The sequence below is a fragment of the Agrilus planipennis genome, unplaced genomic scaffold (assembly GCF_000699045.2).
Source record: "Agrilus planipennis isolate EAB-ADULT unplaced genomic scaffold, Apla_2.0 scaffold185, whole genome shotgun sequence".
NCBI lineage: Eukaryota > Metazoa > Arthropoda > Insecta > Coleoptera > Buprestidae > Agrilus > Agrilus planipennis.
Window position 1 is genome coordinate 256,215 of NW_020439401.1, and position 17,343 is coordinate 273,557.

The 17,343-nt window shown below is 30.4% G+C and overlaps 2 protein-coding genes and 1 long non-coding RNA gene across 6 annotated transcripts in view; 1 reads left to right on the forward strand and 2 right to left on the reverse strand.

Moving 5' to 3' along the window:
* LOC108737764 (RNA polymerase II degradation factor 1) overlaps positions 1-17,343 on the forward strand; it is a 37,579-nt gene that overhangs the window by 11,824 nt on the left and 8,412 nt on the right. For 2 of the 3 annotated variants that reach the window (XM_018470858.2, XM_025978942.1), the window contains one exon: positions 16,281-16,613. In XM_018470858.2, the coding sequence (XP_018326360.1) occupies positions 16,281-16,613 (333 nt within the window). Of the gene's footprint in view, positions 1-13,801; positions 14,214-16,280; positions 16,614-17,343 lie in introns of those variants that run through there. The other variant, XM_025978943.1, reaches the window with a different exon arrangement.
* Positions 64-1,116, reverse strand: LOC112905802. 2 transcript variants are annotated; one of them, XR_003232017.1, is made up of 3 exons: positions 833-1,116; positions 265-489; positions 64-196 (listed from the first exon to the last, which is right to left on the reverse strand). It is a non-coding gene; the product is annotated as an uncharacterized LOC112905802 (long non-coding RNA). The 2 variants fall into 2 exon arrangements; XR_003232018.1 differs by lacking the exon at positions 833-1,116 and adding an exon at positions 585-736.
* LOC108737757 (dopamine D2-like receptor) overlaps positions 1,308-17,343 on the reverse strand; it is a 53,187-nt gene continuing 37,151 nt past the window's right edge. The window contains exons 8-9 of the transcript XR_003232015.1: positions 2,124-2,451; positions 1,308-1,524 (exon numbers count right to left, since the gene is read on the reverse strand). The gene's annotated coding sequence lies outside the window, so the exon portion shown is untranslated. The remainder of the gene's footprint in view (positions 1,525-2,123; positions 2,452-17,343) is intronic.

A 17,343-nucleotide genomic window follows, 5' to 3' on the forward strand; every position in this document is an offset into this window, starting at 1 on the left:
TACTACTACTACTACTACTACTACTACTACTACTACTACTAAAAAACATAATAATAACATCTACAATCAAAAATTAATTCAAATAAACTACAAAAAACATGCAAAATAAAAAATTATTAATTCTAATAACAAAAGGACATACAAGATACACAGGTATTTTAACTACGGGGTCTTCTTTGTCTTCTCCACCGTTGACCTGAAACAGATAGGGTGGTAACAGATTAATAAAGAGCAATTAATATTAATTATACTAAATATTCTCACCTTAAGAAACAGTACACTGTAACGTGCCCAAGTTTGCAGAAAACTTGTTTCAATGGAATTTAAATAAATCTCCTCTTGCTCTCACTCATCTGTTGAATATTCATTGCATAATGTTGTAAGTTAAAGACGAAAACAGCAAATGAAGAATTTAATCCAGGAATGATGATACGATTACAGACATTGATTGGTTCAGCATGGTCAGCTTTAATTCTCTCGTTTGTTGAACTATCGGCAGAAATGGACAAAAAGAATTATTAATTACGCTATTAATTAATAATAGTATTAAATTAAGTAAAATATGAAATAATATAATAACACACCAAAAGCTAAATTCTAAGATGGCCACATGCTGTCAATTTCATTCGTGATATAGATAAACGCCATAGATAATAGGATAAACGCTAAAGACAATAGAAATAACCATAGGCGCACGGTGTCAATTTATGCTGCAGATAATATATAACTGCGAACAGATATCATAGATGCACGAAATGCAATTTCTGCTGTCGACGAATTATTATGAAAATTGAGCACCATCAAAATAATAAACAGTAAAACAATTGCTTACCTCTAGGATTACTGTACAGAGAAGTGCCTCTCACAATAGATGCTTATGATGGTGAAATGAGCCATACAGCAGAAGATAGAACATCGCTTATGCAACTTTATACACATCGGTGTGAATTGGACTGCATGTATTTTCTAAAAATTGCATCTATCAGGGAATGAGCAGTAACAGGGCTCCACTTCTCCAGTATTCGAATCCTTCTCAATTTTTGTCTTCTTGTTCGTTTAATGTGTTTAAATAATAACCTGTTGAAACATTGAATGTTAGTTTCATCTTAAATATTATGTTTTAAAATTTTAAGAACCACAACTACTATTAGTCAAATAATAGATTATCAAAGAAACGTGTTAGTATTACCGCAACTACCAAAAATAAAAATAAAAACTTTTACAATCAAAAATTAATTCAAATAAAATAAACTACAAAAAACATGCAAAATAGAGAAATTATTTATATCAAGTATTCTCACCATAATGAACTGTAGACTATAACATTCCAAAGTTTGTTGGTGTGAAAAGCAAACCACATCCAGGAGGAATATCATAGCAGAAAACTTGTTTTAGTTGAATTCAAATAAATCTCCAGTTGTTCTCATTGAAGGGTTGAAAATTATTTGCTTAAATTGAAGGCGAAAACAGCTAATCAAGAATATAGTCCAGAATAGAAGAATTCTATCTTATTTATTTGCCAATCTGTGGAAACGAACAAGAAAAATAAATTAGTCTCAGTATTAAACAAACAAGATATGAAATCAAATATAAAAACGCAGTTAAAAGCAAATCAAAACAGTAAAATTGTAAAGTGAGGACATGGCACTATGCTTTGAACACGGATATAAGTGAATGGAAAAGTAACAGATACATGTGTTCACCAATAAACAAAATATACAAACATTTCTTATGCCGAAAATCAAATATTTAATGTTTCATTCAATTCCCTAATCTGTTATTCATATACATAAATACAATTTTTTCTCTAATATTTTACAGTTTCTTTCTTTTCTTGTATGCTATTTTGCTTTTCATATATTTTGTATTTTCTATTTAATTAAAGGGGTTGCTAGTGGTAGATTTTTTTAGTTAAATAAAGAAACTATCTTATTAAAATAACAAAGAAAGTGCTTTAAAAAAATTAAATCAGTTAGAATCAGAAATTAGTTTATAAAGAAATGTTAAAATTTAACTGATAATCAACATTAGGCTTTAAAACCTCCATCAATTTAAATTGAAAAGTTATAATTGCTCCTCCTCTATTAAATTACCGTTAAAATATCTTTAATATTGTTACTTACTATAATGTTTGCGTTTTCAATGGACAAAAAAGGGCACTGGAATATCTGGAATGAATTGACCGTTGTAATGCCCAACTGCACAGGGTTGAGTTTTGATAATATTCTTGTGAAATAAATTGTTACATCACAAAATTTTTAAACATTAATCAATTTAGTCTCCGTAGTAGAGAATGTGATAATAGAATTATGGTATACATTCTCAAGGTGTTTCAAAGTGAAGAGCAAACGAAATATGTAGGAAGAACTGCATCATTGCACACCATTCCATTTGGCGATATTCGTGTAGTATCCAAAACTAACTTCAATACTTATCAATTTATCTGACAATCTATGGAAAAAAAAACAAGAAAAATTAATTAGCTAAACCGAATAAAATTGGATGGAACAACAATAAAATATAAAAAATAACGAGGCCACGTTACTTTTGAACTATTTTAAAACACAAGTTGACGTAAATAACGTTTAAGCCCAATATACTTAAGTTCAATATTACAATTTGTGTAAATAACGAATATTGAAGACTAAATGATTTTGTTACTATTTATATGTTTTTGTTATATGTTTTTAAACCATAAATGGTGTTAAACGTACTTCAAATTTTATATTTATGAATAGTTTGAAATTAAAGTCGAAATAATAAACCATTTTTTATAAAAAAAATTAGCTTAGAAAGTACTCAGATTGCATTAGATAGTAGCGTAAACGTTATTCAAGAAGAACTATAAGATGTGAACGTAGTGAAAGGTTCGCTAAAGACTGGAAATCATTTTAAATAATGACGAACTTATTCGGAACAGTTAATGTAACAAGTCTGCAGTTATAAACATCTTCATCGCGAAATTGCTTGCTTACTTACACCTTTTTAAAAGTGAAGGTGAAGTAAATAAACTTATACCTAATACGCACCATATATGTTTGTACTAATATTAGTATAAACTTTTTGTAATCACTCAGGTCCTAACTGAAATTCTTTTTTCCGGGAGGGACGAATATCTACTAATAAATAATCGCACTTCAAAATTAATGAACCTAAATTCAGATTACCTATCTTTAATTAAAACCAAATCTAACATTCAATTTTGTTTGAATAGGTATGTACTGTGCTAGAGCATTCGTTTTTTCTTTGTCAGAATTTAATGGTTGTCGAGCGAAGTGTTACTATTTGTGTAGGGTTAGTTCTCTAAGCTGCAACATCAGTTTGCAATTTACATTACAGGAGAAGTTGATTTCAACACCCGGTTTCATTCTCAGATAAGATTAGAGACGAAAAGTTTTTTTCTTTTGAAATTAAGTAGTAAATAAATAAAAGTATAAATATTCGAAGTTTTTAAGAAAGAATGCATTTCACGCGTACATTTTTGTAAATGCTTTAAAAACGTAAAGAAATCGGACTCGTTAAAAAGGTAGAAGTAATTGTAAGTTGAAATTGTTATAGATTAATTGTCAATTGGACAGACAATTTATTTTTAACATACCTTCTGAAACAGAAAAATATAATTAATATTCTCAAAATTGTTTATTAGGTGCTGCTACGTTTTTTAATATAAATACATTTTAATGGAATAATATTTGCTATCATTTTTGAACGTTTGCTTTCACTTATTTGTTTCCAATTTTAAAGAAATGTAATTTCAGGAATTATCTTGCTTTGTTAGATCTACAGAAACAAAGAGGTCTTGTTTGTATATGGTCGCCTATTGTTCTATATACTTCGCACAAGAAATTGATTGCCATTCTCCTACAATACCCGCTACGTTCGCAAAAAGACTGATAAGAGATTTTAGCTAGACTACAAAACAAGAACAAAATTGTCGTACTTTGGCTGTGTTAAGGATGTCTTCAATTTAGCTACTTCCATTTATAAATAAACAAAAAATAAAATTATTACAAAGTGGTATATTTAGAACTGATGTTATCTTAAGTTATTTATTACTATTTTGCGATTAGTAACACATCAACTTTTGATAATACATATAAAATAACTGGTTTAGCGATTTTAGAAATTAATTGTGTAGGATAAATTCTTCATAACGGTGATATTATTTAAGTTTCGTTAATTTGCTCTTTTCAGGGGAGTGCTGTGAATATGAGGGTGGGTTGGGCTAATACCACTTGGGGGTAACTGTAATGAAATGATAATTCATAAAATAAAACACCTTTGTGTGTAGATGAAAAAGTTGCTTTAAAGTTTTACATGGGGGTAATTTTCAATTTTTAATTGGAGTGGCGAGGCGTATATTAGACCTGAAGAGGGGGTTTCGAAAGACACCATCTGTAAAGGGGGGTCTTGGGGGTTTTTAAAAAACTAGCACTACATTATTAGCACTTTGAGCTTCAGACAATTTTCATCACAAAATAATCGCTAGTATTCTCGGTTTATCCTAAAATATTCATTGTTAATTACTTTAATTGATAACTAAACCGTATATTTTGATTGCGATATGAAGGAGAGGTAGAATGTTATACCAAGAGATGTATGTCCTTTTTTTATAATTTGTATCAGACAATGTCTTAAACTAACTTCTTTTTCAGAAATTTTTTTCAATCATACTAAAGGGCTTTGAATGTGAATCGCACTGTATATAATATTGTTATTACCATAGTAGATTAAGCTGTGTAATTTACGGGGTTTTGCGAAAAGTATTAAATAGCACTTTATCTTGCTGAAAAACATGGGTGAAAATAAGCCAATTCAGCGTTGGATATCGGGATAATTTACGTAGTGGCCGTGTGAATAAGCGTGCGTTAGTTTTTGTTTTACGTTAGGATGCCGTTAATTGCAGATTAAAGATACCGTTGAATTAAAATTGGAAATTGGTGGATTGGCGGTTAAAATGGCGACCTTCGAAAACTAGAACAAACATATACTGTAAGTCTCTCTTTTTGTTTGCTAAGCGTACAGCGAAATAATCATTCAGTCCCCGTTTCAGCAGTTTTAGTTAATTGAGTTTTTTAATTAGAGAGTTTGATAATTTGATGACACGTTCGAATGGTTAGTTACAAAAACGTTTTCGCTTTGCGGTGCTGCTCTTTTTTAAGTTGTACATCGATTAGCACTTTCAAAATGGTATATATCTACGTAACTAACACATATTCAAATGAATAGGTACACTTCAGTATCGTTAAGAGGGCCAGTAAAATTTTTTCACGGATTTTCATCTAAAATAATTCCATCTTTATATGTAGCAGTTACGCAACTTATCAATTATTCAATTTCAATAAGTGTTTTTGTTATTAAGTTACAAACGACCCATAAAAAGTTTTGTGGGCACATCTTCGAAGTTATTGAACCAATTTTATACATATGAACTCGAGGTTGTTAGTAGTGATCTAGGCTACTAATTATTGGTTATAACAATTGTATATATTATAAACCATTTGCCTCAAAATGATTTATTAAGCGGTCTATGTTGCGAGTAAGAACGTGTCGAAGATCATTAACGACCACATAAAATGAATTTTCTATCCCTCGGCAACAGTATTGTTTTTTTTTTGATAAAAGGTACTCTATGTCCTTTTCTATATCTCCGACAATGTGTATACGAAATTTCATGATGATGGGTTGAATAATTAAGTAGTGAAATGGTAATAAACAAACAAACTCATATTCACGTATACAATATTAGTTAGGATTATCCTGAAAACATTAACGATAAAATAAATGTTCATATAAAGTACATTTTGAACTTGTTTGATTTCTATTAATTAATTAAATTTGAAATTTTACAGTGAAACGAATTTTATAGTAGAAAAAGGTGTACTTAAATAATGAACATGTTGAATTCATTTTGGAAATTCAATTCTAAATTAAGGCAAAAATTGAGGAACAGAAAATGATTACTTGCTTGGAAACTAATTACCACTAGATTTTAACATTAAATTACGCGAACAGAGCGTTTATAAATTACACGTGCGGCTTCTTAAAGATGAGAGTAATATAGGTACTTTCTCTTTCATTCAAAGGAATTCACTGATGATGAGATGAGTATCAGAGCGTTTATTTAAAGAAGCAAATTGATAACTTCCTATTGCAACTTTAGTCAATTTCCTTCGCAGGAAGATTTGATGTGAAAATAGAATTAATAATCTCAAAAAATATGTATTTCTAGATGTTATTTTTAGTTTTAATAAGTACTTCATATCATCCACAATGTCACATTAAACAGAAGAATTTTGCTACTTCTTAGTTTTGATTAGGTATTTACATAACATTATGTTTCCTGAGCATAGAGAAATTATATTATTATTGATTGACTTTTCAGTTTTTGTTTAATAGTATGAAAAAAGTGTTTATTTTTTATTTTTATAATTTCATACAATATCTATAAAAAGATTGACAATGAAGAAATTCTAAATCATAAGGTCGTCCGTCCAAAGACTGGTTGGACACGCACTTTTACTATTTCCTATCCCTAGTTAATTTTCGCATTTTCCTAAAACTAGAACATCCCACATGTTTAACTATTTGCGAACAGTAATCTAATCGAGGTTGACCTCTACTCCTTTTAACTCCTTTTAACATGCCTCTGACTAGCCCTTCATGCCTGATCTTACCAACCTATCTCGACTATTTCTTATTGACTTCCGTAGAGTCCTTGTTCTCCTATTCTTTCTAATAACTCCTCATATCTAACCTTCTCTCTCCTCATAATTGGCCTGTAACACCACATTTCGAACGCTTTTAACCTTTTCTTCGTCTAAATAATGTAAAAGTTTTAGAAATACAAAAAAAATTAAATTAATTAAAAAAACAGATAAGTACAGTAACTTCGATCATTTAACTGTGATTAATAATAACATAAATGCTCTCTCGTCTGATAAATTTTTGTTTGTCGGTTGATCATTTACGTTTGGATGAAGAATAATGAAATACATAGTCAGTCGGTTGTAATAATTCGATACAGAGGTGTTTTGACACGCGAAGATAATCCAGACTATCATGTTTTTCCAATTACATGCAGAATAAATGAGAGGATTGTGTTGTCCAGTTACTCTACGAAATATGGAACGTTTTTTACCTTTCCAACTGTCTATTACAACTAGTTCAAAATCCTATCATCCCTTATATAAGCGAGATGCAGACTCTATGACATTCCTATTATTTATATATGGATTATAATACCGACTCTCCCAATTTAAATTCTGACCCTTCATATTTAGTTTTGACAGTTAATATTTTAATATTTACCATCAAATGATACTGATTGTAATTGAATTTATTGATTTACATATTTCGATTATTCACATTTAAATATTGACCAAAACGGACTAAAATACTGCTTAGCAAAATAGAAGCCGTAAAAATTAAATGAAAAAATTGCAAAGGGGATGTTCTATAAATTGTAAGGAGGTACTTTATGTCAGTATAGTTTCGTGCATGTTTTTTTTTGCTGGCGATATGAATAAAGTAAAGCTGGTTTTAATTTAGATAGAATTGTCTGTGTATTCAATTTAAGTTCGGCACAGAATATGAATGACTAGCTCAAGAATAGAAGTACCAGAGAATACAGAAAGTTCTATTCATGCACAGGTATAGGTATACTAATGTACGTACTTACTCGTCCAGAAGAAATTTCCATTGTCTCTTATTTGCACAACTGATGAGCTTGAAGGAGATTTCAATGCACACCTTGCATTCTGTCGTCAAATCCAGATTTAAATTTTAAGTGGGAACGACATGAATTTTAAATATGGCTTTATTGAATGAAATCAGCGAAGGTGAAGAAATAAGCGTAGGAATTTACAATAGCTTTCAAGTTTGTAATTCTTAGTATTGTAGGTACACTGTACACCTAAATTTTGATGTTTTCTTTAAAATTTGGCTACTCGTAGATACACTTTATAAAGCATATAATATAATTGCAGTGTTAACTTTCGTTTTCATATTAAATTCTCTATTGGAAGGTTTGGATATAATGATTCCGTTTAAAATGACATATCGTTTATTATGACTGATTCTCAAGAAATCATATCCGGCTATAGTGACCCTTATATATATTAATATTACAATTCATCGTTCTTTTTGTTTTTCTGTTAATAAATATATAACAATTTCTGGTTTTTCTCTCTATTAAACTAAATAACTAACCAAAATAAAAGTTGTTTATTTTCTAAGACTATGCTTTGTATGACGCCCGACGATGTCATTATAAGCGGATTCTACTGTATGTATTTATAAAAAAGCATTTACGACTAATGACAAAAATATTTGTTAATTAATGTTATTAAGTTAACAGCTTCATTTTACAATAATCACGGTTACTCTTTAAATGAGTACAATTTTTTGTGTAGACATTGTACCTATTTGCCAACTACTAACGCTTTTTTTTTTAGTAGGTAGTTGTATAACACCCGAGGTGCAACACGAGCTGTAAATTGCTGGCAAGGTTAATAGAACCCCATAAAAATCGAAAAAATTTTTAATTAAATTGACTTGTTGAGTCGGCAAGTTGTAATTTGCTTCAATTCGCACGTCAAGTTTAAAAACTTTTAATAAAATAGTCCTCTAAAAAACTTTCACGAGTACCTATAGAAAATATTAAAACAAAATTTTAGTATATATTGTACATTATGTATCTGACGAAGTGAGTAAATTATTTTCGTTCACACAAGAAAAAGAGAAAGGGATTACGGACTGTCTCAATAAAAAATTTCATTTACTACTATAATTTATCGAAATGTTTTCGGATACTTTTTTGGAACATTCGCAACCCACACGAGACTGTATTTCATCCTTATGGGCCGTAAAAAACGAAAAAGGAAACGTTTTTTTTCTCGGTTCCGGTAATTAAGTTATTGTTTGAGTAAGAAGGGCCGACTTTCGGTAACAATTAGAAAACATATTAATTAAATCAAATTTCGACATGGGGTTACTTCTGTTTTTAATTGTATTTTTAACTTCCCATTAGGAAGTTATTGTAATTGGGTCGAAAAGTGAAATCGGAATTTTCATTATATTTCCACGTTTTAACATATTAGTAGCATGCTAGCCAATTTTTTTGATGATGTGTGTATGTACGTACGTACGTACGTACGTACGTACGTATGTACGTACGTTCGTATGTCAGCATTTTTTTCGTTTTCGATATCTCAAGAACGGATTGAGATATCGCCCTCAACCAAAATTTTTTCGAAAGATATTATCATAATGAAGATCTGAAAGAAATTTGAACGAAATCGGTCAAGCCGTTTTTTTTTTATAAAAAAAAAAACGAATTAATTACAAACAATTTAATTAAAATACGTTCTAATCTAATCACAACAATGAAGTTACGGAATCAATAATAACGAAATATCATTATTCAAGACAGGGAATAACATATTATAATAACATATTATATTTATTATTGTGCCGCGTTTTTTTCAAACTTTAGAAACGAATGTACTTTACAATAACTGTATTATCTAATGGGAAGTTAGTCGTATTAGCACCGATCAAAGTGTGCTCAGACCAATTTTTTCTTTTTTATGTTCACCACGTTAGATGACGGTACTTATTGTATGTACCTACTGGGTGGACAATGAAGCTATCCGAACCAGTGGTTCTGATAACTATAACATATTATTATTTTATCTATACATTATATCTTATTTAACTTATAAACAGACATTTTCGTCAATTTTCTTAAATAAAACTTAAAATTTATTTTGAAATTATGAAAAAAATATATTTAAGACTTTTACAACAAGCCCTTTCATTTGATATGTCACACGGTACAGTTGGCCCTCAAAAATGAAGTAGATTTGAAACAACTTGTCTGTGATAAACGGACAGATAGACAAACACATGGGTGACCATACAAGGGTTCCGTTTTTCAATCGGAGATGCGGAACCCTGAAAATAGTGACTAGGGGTGCCAATTTTAATAAAATTTAAAAATATCCATTATTTTGAAAACTACGGGATTTCTACTAAATATGGCTTTGGGGTTCACCCCGTACTCAGTTATCACCCATTTACGCAAAATACGCTTGATATAAAGTACCTAATAGTTAATGATTTAATATTTTTCGCCTGCTTGCTAAAGTCAGTAAAATCGTGTTCATTAGTTTTATGGTTTAATTGAACAATCAGCTTCATGATGTAATATTGTTCAAAAGGACGTTATTTTTACAATGAAATTGTTCTTTTGTTAAAGAAATTATACGGTTTTCACCGTTATACTTTAACCTATCACGTCTCCGTTAGATGAAAATAAAAAAGTCAGTTTTCTTCCTGTTTCAATCAGTAGTGGAAGTCTTAATTTAACCCACACGTAGTTGGATGATTTTTTCTTTCCTTATAGGCGTCTGTACTTACCTAACTTTTATAGGTAGGGGTGTGTGGGTATGAAAGGAAACCGAAGAAGCATTAAGTAATTATCTATCCAAATCTTTTCGGAGTAAGTGGAGAATGTTGCCTGTTGAAATTTACCGAGGGAGTTTATGAAAGTTTTTTTTTAATTATTGATCCTACCTTTCAATTATAAGAAAAAAATATACTTACAATACCTACCCCTACTCACGTTGCATAGGTATTAGAGTGCTTCAAACAAAATTTTTAATTTTTTTTTCTAACTCTTACCCCCTCAAATGTTTCTATTTGATGTAAAAAAAATCCTCGCCAAACATGAGCCCTATAGCTCAAATCTAGGGGGTCGCTATTTTTATTTTAGTTTCCCATTTAATTAACATATTAGGTATTATATTGTATTGTATTGTACTGAGAACCATTTTTGAAATTTGTGAAAATACAATACTGACTAATAGTTTGATTAAAAATTTTGAGGATTATGCAAAAAAAAAATTATTGCAAGTTATTTTTTCAATTTTCAAAATTTAGTAATTTTTAAATGGCTGTAACTAGTCTTTTTGTAAAGATAATCATACTTTGTCTTAGAGTTGAAATGTAATCTGTGCAGTGGATGTTCTGAACACATAAACCCACCAAACNGGTCGCTATTTTTATTTTAGTTTCCCATTTAATTAACATAGGAAAAATTCTTTTTTGTTTTAAATTGAATTTACACGTAATTTACGCAATTTTTTCCAAAAAACCGTTTCATATTCTCAAAGTTGAGTCTTTGGACTTTACAAAACTCTAAGACAAAGTATGATTATCTTTACAAAAAGACTAGTTACAGTCATTTAAAAATTACTAAACTTTGAAATTTGAAAAAATAGCTTGCAATTATTATTTTTTGCATAATCCTCAAAATTTTTACTCAAACTATTAGTAAGTATTGTATTTTTATGTATTACAAGTATTGTGTATATTTTAATTTGCTTGTAGGCTATTGTTTTTCACAATCGATAAGGGCGCTTCCACATTGTTACACTTTTACAATCTAGACTGCTTTAATTGCTATTATATTTGAAAATTAAACGCGTAAAATAGAGATTATACACGCTGTCGTGACAATTTTGCAAGCAATGTTAAATTTCGCTCTATTGTTTGCGCTTTCCCTTGTTTGTTGAGATATAATTACGATGTGGGCTGATTAAATAATTAAATGTAACGAACGATTGGATTCTTATTAGTTTAAAGATACAGCAGAACATCGACTATCTGGATCTATCGTTGATTAGGGTTGTCCAAATATAATCGATCATCCGAATAATCGACAAAGGCTATCGTTGTCGTATAGGTGTACGAAAAGTTTAACTTTAACTTCTCGTTTTATTTATGTAAACGAAAAGGTCGGCAACTTTCCAAAATTTATATAACTAACTAGATAAAATCTACTTAGAAAATTGCTATCTACATTTTAATCCATTTAAATTTTTGATTAAACACGAAAAGACATGTATAAAGTATAAGTACATATAACTAGCTGAACCTCTTCCAATTTGGACAGATACTATTGTCAATGGATATTAAATTCGTAATTACTATTAACTATTTCAATTAATAGAAGTAGAAGTTCTAATACACACGAGAGTTACGTTAATTTATGTTTATAACTGAGCTATTATCTAAAAACTTTTGTTTAATGACTTTTGCAAAAGAAAGAAGACCGAGTAATTAAATTAAAAACTCTTTTTAATAATGAGTGATTAGATATAACGCAGATTAACAAGAAGAAACGTTTAACTTTTATGTTAAATTAGTTTAGAACAATTGTGTTCATATTACGCTTTCTAACTAAAGTTCTAATAGAGAAAAAGAATTAATAACAAATCATCAAACATCTGTATGGTAAGTATATATAGAAAAGTAAAATTTACTTTTCAATTGTGTCGAGGAGTAGTGAAAACTTCTAACAAATAATAATAATTACAACCCCTATAGTTACGAAGAAAACTATTTTATAAACTATTTTGTCGCTGTATTTCAGTATTAAAAGTCGTAAATATTTGTTTTGTATATTGTAATGAGAAAGAAGCTTTTTAAAAACGGTTCGCGGTACCCAAAGAAAAGTGATAATGGTGAGTTAAGTATAATCGTATGATATTTTTTGAGATTATCGTAGTAACTTTGCGTTTTTCAGAATAAAATAAAAACTAGATACTACATTGCTAAAGCTATACCTCGCTTTAATAAATCGAATTAAACATTTAAAAAAACTTTGTTTATTGCATGTGAATTATAACAACAGATAATTGACTTTTCGGTACACCTACTTAAAGTATATTTTATGATCGATTTTCACTTCTTTTCCTTTACTTGGCGGTTGGTTCTTTAAGGTATGAAGGGGATTCTTTACTGACTAATGCTTACATATTAATATACTACAATCGATTAAAAATACAATAAATGAATAATGTTCAGGTAGGTTTTAGCCTTGTAAGGGGTCGTATCAGGCAATATCCTGTGCTAACTGTTAGTACTGCAGAATAAAGCGGCACCTCCAAAACTAATTAGCGGTGATATTTGTTATTGAGATTAAGAACGAATAAACGTTTAATTTGCTCTTAAATTTTGTATTTAACTTACATCTACTGTCCACTTTAATTTACACTATGGACTATGTACTTCGAACTTGTCTATTTGAAACTATCTTAGCTGTCTCTGCATTATGTGATCTGTCTTTGAATTATATGATCTCTCTTTGCATGTTCTGAACTGTGTCTGCAGTACATGATTTCTTTTCAATATGATCTGTCTTTGAAAACGAAAAACTGCAACTTAAATTAACTTGAATATATAAATAAAGGGGGTTGAGTGTAAGAGTCCCTTCCTAAATATTACGAATGACAAGCTTCATCGGTTATTACAAATGGGGGTGGTTCTGGTAACCACAATTGTCTAAAACTTCACCATCTGATCTATTTCCAGGTGAAAGTTTGAAACGCTTTAAGTCCTCGATGGACCTGCACATCACAATACATGACTTTATGACAGCTTTCTTGCTTTCAACCCTGACCAATTTGTGTACACATTTAATTTTGAGATTTATTACAGTGCCATTCATAATACTATTTTTACGTATACGCCCGAAAGAAACCCTTCTCGAAATCGAAACAAAAGATTTTGATTCTGAAAGAAACTATTATTTAAAAAAAGTAGGTATTAAAGGAAACTGAATTTTAAGTGAAACGAATTAATGAATAGGACTCGAATAAATAAGGAAATGGAAAATTACAGTTACTAAGATTTTACATGCTAACTACGACATAAATTCTTTTAAACGAAAATTTATTTTCTTCCTCATTCTGCATTAAGAAATAGTGAACTAATAAGTAGCTGTTTAGTATTCAACGGAAACCGAACAGCAAAAATTGCCAAACAATTTGCTTAAATGCAATAACTTGACGCAAATATGCAACTGCTTTTTTGAAATCGATCTGAATAAGACTTTTGTAAATGTCCCGTTTATGCGAAAATGCATCTTGCATGTTGATGAACAAGGATTGCAAAGGTGCATGCATTTGATTGCATTCACGCATCACTTTGAATTCTTTTTTTCACTGTAAAGATAACATGTAAGACATTGAACTTTCAGGTAGAAGTAGACAGTTAGTAGAGGGTGTAGTTAGAGAAAGGAGTGTAAAAGAAGCTGGCAGATTGTTCGATATATAGCGGGCAAAAATCCTTTTGAATTCACTCTCACTATTATCACACAGTGCTGTACGACGCTGCTAATTAAGTTCAACATGAAAGTTGCTGCTGTAAGTACATAATCAAGTGCAATTTTTTGTCATAGTTAATTTTCATTTAAAAATTGCTAAAAGTGATTTTAGTGATAACTGTAACAAAGTGAAGTGTTTTATACGCGTAATATTGTTTTCAATGTTTTTAAAGAAAATCCTTATACCAATCGTCAGGACTTAATTGGAAACAGCAAAATTGACGTTTCCTCAAACTTTTGAAACAAATAATAAATGTTTAAATGTGAAATTTAAATAGTTACAGTACAAAAGGTTTATAATAGTTTTTTTAATAGTTTCGAAATAATAAATTTTTTGATAAAATTAGAGACGTCATTACCGTTTTATTTGAAAAATTAAAAAATGTTGAACTTTTTTCTTAGAAGCTTGCTGTTTTGTAGCATTTATGTTTCGTATTTGTTTTTAAATTAATTGTGTTTATTACACATCAATAATTTAAATTAAAGTGTAAATCTGCCATTTCCTTTACTTTTACAGTAGTTTACGTTATAAAATGATTGGGTAATTCAGGTACCTAACAGTATAATAACAGCTGAAGTGTACTAACGGTCTTGTGACAATTATGCCAGATTTAGATCGCGCAGGAAGAATTATTTTTTACATGTACACACATATATATATATATANTACAGCTGCATCGGCCCAAGCAGCCCAACAACCCGCTCATTCTTCGTCGGCGCAACAGTTGCAGGGTGAAGAACCGACGACGTACGAAGCTTTGCTCAGCCAATCGTATCCATGTACATACATGTACACCTGATTATGTCCAATATCTGGTGCAACGGAGAAATTCACTTACATCGTTAGCAATTAATAGTTGAAGTAGAATACATATTAATTTATCGATTTTAATTGCAATTAATTTGTTAAGCAGAGCGGTCATTATTAAAATTATAATTAAAAATTTAACTTTCTCTTCTAGACATAAACCAGAAGAATTAGTGAATAAATAAATACTTAAGCAATTTCTCCTTTAATTTTTTCTGTTGTTTAATTAATATTCGTTTTAAAATGTTAATATGTAATAAGATTTCAAATGGTAACATTTTTTATGCGATTGAACGGGAATTTATGCAAACGAACATATATATTTAACTATGACAATAAATTCACAAGACAGTAGGTATCGATTTCATAATAGAACCATACAAACGGATTGTATTAAGTATACCTACTCGATGGGAGTATATTTACCTTTCCAATCTTATGCAACGGAATGCATTTTGTAACAACTGATTTCACTGAACTACAAGACAATGCAATAATTGTATTACCTTTGCCGATGATTATAAGATTGTTTGTCGCATGTATTGTTGCAAGACCTACTGCAATTATATTCGGACAATTTGTGAACTTATTTGATCTACTATTCGTTAGTAAGGTCTTAAAAGTTATAATAAGAATTTCGATGTTCGTTTAGTAATTATCATAAAAAATAGCAATAATACGATATGAAGTTACATTGAGATATTTAAAGAATAGGGACGTGCAGCTTGCGTCGTTGGATTCTTAAAACTTTTTTCCAAACTATATAAAAAAAACAAACCCTTATTATGAGGTTCTAATACTGTCTGTCAATCTGCGTATGTATCACAGTTCATTAATTCAACAATTTAGAAATTTATCGACTCGAAATTTATAAAAAATTATCGTTCTAAGTATTTAATTCGATGTTCCTTTAGTAATTAGTCCTTGGATTCTTAAAACTTTTTTCCAAACTATATAAAAAAGGTAAATACGAACCCCTATTATGAGGTTCTAATACTGTCTGTCAATCAGCGTATGTACCACAGTTTATTAATTCAACAATTTATAAATCTATCGACTCGAAATTTATCAAAGATGAAGGTTGTGCTAAGTATTTAATTTTTATCTCCGTTAGAACGTTAGATGCTTTTTTTTTAATTATTTTTAACAAAAGGTTTTAACTATTGATTACAGATATTTCACGATTTACTTTAAAAACGTATTTTACCAACCCCCGGCGTACAACTTCTGGTTTTAAAAGCAAAAAAGAAACCCTCGTATCCTCGATCTAATAATTAATTATTGTGTTATTTGTTACAGTTCGTCATTATACTATTATGTGACGTAGTATGGGGCAAGAGGGAGGCCGAATCCTCCCACGAAAGGTATGTACCATCAACGAGACAATCTAGAGGTCAAAGTCCAGGTAGCGCACCACAACAGGCATTAACTCACGAAAGTGGCCAGTCATTCCAATATGCCACTGAAGGGCCACAAGCGGTGAATTATGCCGGAAGCCCTCATCTAGTGTTTCGCAACCCCCTGACATACAGCGGGTCGAATTCTGCCGCGAGCCCCAATGCTGAAGAGCAACTACAGAACTATGCATTTGCAGCAAGTTTTGAAGGAAAAGAAAATGTACAGGCACACAAGGTGAGTGATACATATGTATAATAACGAAAATGGTACTTTAGGGGTGGAATCGTATAAAGAAATATACAGTAAACAACCTAATCAGAGTGGGAAAATTGACAGGACCCAATTTGTTGTGCTATTAATTACCTGGTGAAATAAAAAGAATAGAAAACTGGAATAGGGTTGATATTTAAATTCAATTTTAACTTGTTTGGATACCCGAGATAAAAATGTTCAGTCTTTCAGAGTCTCTGAAAGCGAGACTCGAGTCTCCGTGGAGTCGCTGAGAGAGACTGTCAAAAAAACTGTTTAGCGTCTCTAAACGAGAGACTCGAGTCGCTCATAGAGAGATTCTCATTTCGTATCCAGTCTCTGAATGAGAGACTAGAATCTCTGAACGAGAGATTCGAATCTCTCAATAAGTGGTGTCTCGATAGACATTAGACAAGTTCAACATATTTTAGAGATCCCAGTCTTTCTACGAGAGACTCGAGTCTCTCAATTTTTCAGTTTTATTCATTCAGTCTCTCTGTGAGAGACTCGAATCTCTGAATTAACAATTTTATCGTTCGAGTCTCTCATACAGAGAGTGTGAGAGATCCATAAAAACTGTGAGAGACGCTCTCAGAGACACTGAAAGACTCTGAGAGACTGGAGAGAGACTGAAAATTTTTGTCTAGAGTATGGTAATTAACACAATTACACAATTATATTTAAACTTTCACAAAGTTCTACTTAAAACGATAAT